Source organism: Herpailurus yagouaroundi, unplaced genomic scaffold (genome assembly GCF_014898765.1).
Source record: "Herpailurus yagouaroundi ecotype Mexico unplaced genomic scaffold, PumYag 208, whole genome shotgun sequence".
NCBI classification, from domain to species: domain Eukaryota; kingdom Metazoa; phylum Chordata; class Mammalia; order Carnivora; family Felidae; genus Herpailurus; species Herpailurus yagouaroundi.
Window position 1 is genome coordinate 9,371,687 of NW_024412439.1, and position 4,912 is coordinate 9,376,598.

Sequence of the window (4,912 nt, forward strand, 5' to 3'; positions counted from 1 at the left end):
CCCGTTCATGCTCTGTCTCTCTCTGTCCCAAAAATAAATAAACATTGAAAAAAAAATTTTTTTAAATAAAAAAAAAAAAATAAAAAAAAAAAAATAAAAAAAAAAAAAATAAAACGTGTATCCAGATGCAACATAGGGACGTTCGGTGACACAGGCCAGTTTCTTCACCCTCGGGACTAGGTGTAGGGTGGGAAGAAAACTAACAGAGAAAACATAAAAGCATGGACTTGAGGTCATCTCTCTTGCCTGGGCAGGGCCCCAGGGGATGGTGGGAGGAGGGGATCCAAGAGTAGAGAGGGAGGCACTTTACTTTTGGCCTCATCGCCCCAGCAGTGGGGGGCAAGTCTGCGAGACCCCTTGCAAGAGGGGCTGCCTGGGGGTCTAGGCAGGTGGGTCCAAGGGACACCAGCATGACAGAGTGCCTTCCAGCTCTGGATCGATGAAGACCAAGGAGTGGATGGATGTGAGCTCTTCCACTGTAGTTGCCCCCCTGCAGAACCCGGGGAGAGAGGGATTAGGGGCAAGCCTGAGACTGAGGGGGTTTCAAACCAGAAATGACCGATATCACTGGATTTGAGTGGGTTTACCTGGAGGTGGCTACATTTAGTTTCCTGCTGTTGGCGTGACGGATGCTGACTTGTATCAGTTTGGGCATTCGCAATTACTAGGATCTTTAAGTAAACATTTGCCAGTTTACCAGCTGTTCGAATTGGGTGAGATCTCTGGGCCCCTCCTGCAAGAATCCACCAGCTCACAACGAAAGCAAGTCATAGACCAAAGTCCCCTACACATTCTGACCTGTGTGGGCAAATCGCCACCCCCCTCAACCCCCACCCCAGCCAAATTAGGTGCTCTGAGCAAACCTTGCATGAAAGGGTCACCGAATCAGCAGGTGGACATTGGACCACTTGGGAGTAAAGCCCACAACACCATTTCAAAGGGCCGGACAACCTGACTCTCTAGATTCTTTATAAATGCTTGCCCAGAGACGAAAGGCCTCCAGCAAAATGGTAACCAGTCCATGGGACTCAGACACCACTAATGTCATCAGTGAAATTCTGCCAGGATCTATCAGGCCAATTAATGAAAACACTTCTGTTGATCTAAGATTGTTGACCCGTTTGTATTTGCTGCCCCAAATGTTAGCTCACCGCCTCTGGGAGCTGTGCCCTCAAATTGGACAACTGAGCTCCCTGAGATGTGGATTGAAACTAACCACTACGTACATACTGTTCCAGGGGCCGGGACGGCTGCCTGCGTGGGGGGCAGGGGGCTACCCCAAGACCCAGCCCTGCTCTCTGGGGGTTGTCCCCACTGAAGAGACCCGTGTCACCAATAGTGTCTGTCCCCCCAAGGAAACAGCTCTAAGCCCTGGGGACAAAAATAGCTGCCTTCCTGGAGTCCTGCCTCTGATGGACCCAGACGAGAAACAAGAGAAACACGCGAAATAGAAACCGGTAGTGTGCTGGGTGGTGCTGCGTGCTGCGGAGGAAAATAAAGCAGGGGAGGGGAGCGCGAGTCTGCGGAGCGGGTGGGATTTGTCAGTGAGGGTGGACAGGGACGGTCCCTGAGGGTAACAGGTAGGTCCTATCGTGAATCGCATCCCCGCTCCCCGCCCCCCACCGGCCCCCAGTTTTCCTCGCCTGAAGCGACTCAGAGAACTGACTCAGGTTCTCGGGGGACCCGGGGCCGACCACCGGCCGCCACCCTCGCTCACGCGCGCACGGCGGGAGGGGCTGCGGGCCCGGCAGGTGCGGCGCGCAGGTGCGCCGGCCCCGCCCCCCAGGTGCGGCGTCAGGGGGCGGGGCTACTTCCGGGGCGGTGGCCGGACGTGGAGGGGGTGGGTGGGCGTGGCGGCCGTTGACCCGGTGACCGCGGCCCGAGGCCGGAGGGGGCTCCCCGCTCGCCCCGCGCCCCGCGCCCCGCTCCGGGCCCATGGCCGTGACCCCGCGCCCGCCCCGCGCCCAGCTCCGCCCCCCGCCCGCCCGGGACTGACGGAGCCGGGCAGCCATGAGCGCCAACCCCCAGTGGGACGTCAGCCGGGCTCTGGGGGTGGCCAGGCTCTTCCACCTGGTGTGCGGGGTCCGGGACGCCTGCGTGACTCCGTTCCTGACCCTCTACCTGAAGCAGCTGGGCCTGGCCGCGCCCTGGGTGGGCATCCTGATGGGGACCAAGCACCTGATCGCAGCCTTCTGGGGTCCCTTCTGTGCCTTCCTGGCCAAAAGCTACCAGAAGAGGAGGGTGCTTCTGATGAGCTCGCTGCTCGGCTCGGTGGGGGCCAGCCTGCTGCTGGTCCTGGTGCCGCCGCTGGACAATGATCTGCGGTCGGGTTCCTGTAACGCCAGCGACGGCGCCACCCCCACCGCGCCGCCACCGGGGGCCGCGCTGACCGGGACCTTCGCCTCGAACCAGCCGCCGGGGGCGCCCAGCCCCGCATCCAAGAGCAGTCCTGGGACCGTGGAGGCCTCTGGCGTGGGGAAAGGACCCGCGGGAAGTGTCCACGAGCCGTCCGGTCATCCTCCTGGCCACGCCGTGGGCTCCGTGGAGGGAGCCAGGACCACGTCCCTAGCTGTCCATCCTGTCACTTCGGGGGTGAAAGCTCCCTCTCGGGAAGGGGCTTTTAAGGTGGGCGGGACCGCCCTCCCTTTGCTTGCTGGAGGTACAGCGCTGGGAAGCCCAGCCAACTGGTCGGCAGCCGAGGGCCACGCCTGGGCCCTTGGCCTGTCCTCGGAAGGGCTGCGGTGGACCTTCTTCCTCTCCCTGGGGTCCATGGTGTTCTGGGAGCTGCTGACGGCCCCTCTGGAGCAGGTGGCAGACGACAGCCTTTATGAGTACCTGGATTGTGTGGACGCCACGGACCGCTACAGAAGCCTCTGGATCTGGAGGCTGCTGGGCATGTCCACGGGGGCGTGTGGCATCGCAGCCTTGGCGGGACGGCTGGAATGCTCCCTGGTGACAAATGGCCCCCGGGGTGTGTTGCACTTCTATGGCTACTCACTGGTCAGCACGCTGGCTTTACTGGTGAGCATCGCCTTTCCCGTCCCCACGTGCAGGCGGCGGGAGCCCAGCTACAAAACCATCAAGGCGCTGTCTCTGGTGGCCGGCGACCCCCGCCTCACCCTCCTGGCCCTCACTGTCTTCCTGATAGGAGCCGCCACCAGCACGGTACAGAACTTTCTGTTCTGGCACATGAAGGACCGCGGGAGCAGCGAGCTGGTCATGGGTTTCTCGGTGGCGCTGGGCTGGCTGGGGGAGATTGTGGTCCATCCGTTCAGAGCGACGTTGCTTAGGAAACTGACCAGGGTGGGCACCGTGGGGCTGGGGCTGGGCTGTCTGGCCGGGCAGCTACTCTACTACGCCTTCCTCTGGAACTGGTGGTCCGTCCTCCCCGCTCAGACCTTGAGCGCCATCAGCAGCGGGGCTCTGGGCTGGGCGGTGAAGGCCTCGGTCGAGCACCTGGCCTCTCCCGGAATGGAGAGGCCCCTGAGTGCCATGTTCCGAGGCCACTTTTACGGGGGCGGGTCCAGCCTGGGCAGCTTTGTGGGGGGCTTCGTGGTGATGTCCTTCAGCCTGGCCGTTCTGTACCAGGCCTGCTGCGCGGGCCTGTTGCTCTGGCTGGCCCTGTTCCTGTCCGTCCAGCGGACGCTGCCCCAGGAGCAGAGAATCAACTACTCGAAACTGCTGGTCGTGGAGGCCAGCGACACGAGCGACTCTGAGCAGGGGACGGAACGGGACTGGCTCGTGAAGGCCATGAGGGAGGAGCATTCAGGCTAGGAGGACGGAGAGGCAGGTCACGATGCCCTGATCGGGGAAGGTGCCCAAGGCTGGGGGGCGGGGGGGGGGGTGGTGGACAAAACTCGCCTGCCGAGGACAAGGTCCTGGGGCTGCAGGGCGCCTGGAGAGAGAAAACGAGTGTGTGTGCAGAAGTCCCACGGGATCACCTCGATGCATGATTCTCTTTACTTTTGTGGTAAGGGGAGATTTAACTTTTGGCCGTTCAATCTTTTTTTAAATAATGGAGGAAGAACACATTTGCTAAAAAAAAAAACAAAAAACTCACAAAAATGTGCCCTTAGTGTTCACTTATTCGTTGTATTTTGGTGTGTAAGGTTAGCAAAGAGCTTTACTGGTACTGACCCCAGTGCCACTGATTTCAGCCACACTGGCGTGCTCAAACTGGCAGGTGCTAGGAAAAGCTAAGGGGACCCGCAGGATTCAGTTGGCGGAGGGGGGCTGCTGGCTTTCGTGAGTCACGTGTGTTCCCGTGCGTCCGGAAAGCACGAGCCTGCGTCCACACAGAGGCTGAGTGATGTGATGGTTTAAGGATCTAGAAGATTATTCGGGGAGGGCGGTAAGAGCAGGTAAGAACGAGAACAAAAAACAGAAGTCCGCATCCAGACACAGGCGCCCACACTCACAGCCAGGCCCTTAGGTTTCCGATAAGGGGAGGTGATGGGAAACGTCATATGTGCTGGGGGAGAGCGGACGCAGGTTAGTCCGTTTTCATCCTTACTCTCAAACGTGTGTGTCCCCAGGGGTAGGATCCCTAGAATTGCCTTCCAGACTCCCACCAGAGCAAGGGCAATGTCACGTCTTCGGACGCCTATCTTACATGCCGCACCTCGCGAGAGTCCACGGAGATTGTCGGCAGGTGGAAACAGGTGCGGCGGCCCCTGGAGGGTGAGGGTGCCACGGATGGTCCACGCTGTGCCCGTGGGTAGCCACTAGATGGGGTACCTTCTCAAACCGTCCCAACCCCCCAGGATAGGGCCCCTTATTCCAGAAGCCAGACGCCAGAGACCAATTCTTCCACCTTATATAATCAGGTAAGTGCGGGCTATCAGATTTAGAAGCGTCTCATTTTACAAATGCAGAAAAAAAAGAAATGTCTCGTAGCTGGAGAAGGGGAAAC

The 4,912-nt window shown here is 59.6% G+C and overlaps 1 protein-coding gene across 1 annotated transcript; it reads left to right on the forward strand.

The window, feature by feature from the left end:
• Window positions 1–1,945: 1,945 nt before the first annotated feature.
• MFSD6L (major facilitator superfamily domain containing 6 like) lies at window positions 1,946–3,844 on the forward strand. Its single transcript, XM_040453222.1, has one exon. The coding sequence runs from the start codon at window positions 2,011–2,013 to the stop codon at window positions 3,772–3,774; it is 1,764 nt and encodes a 587-aa protein (XP_040309156.1). The 5' UTR covers window positions 1,946–2,010; the 3' UTR covers window positions 3,775–3,844.
• Window positions 3,845–4,912: the final 1,068 nt, after the last annotated feature.

Bases quoted from the DNA above. Each gene is read 5' to 3' on its own strand.
- MFSD6L (XM_040453222.1), top strand. From the start codon at position 2,011: ATGAGCGCCAACCCCCAGTGGGACGTCAGCCGGGCTCTGGGGGTGGCC.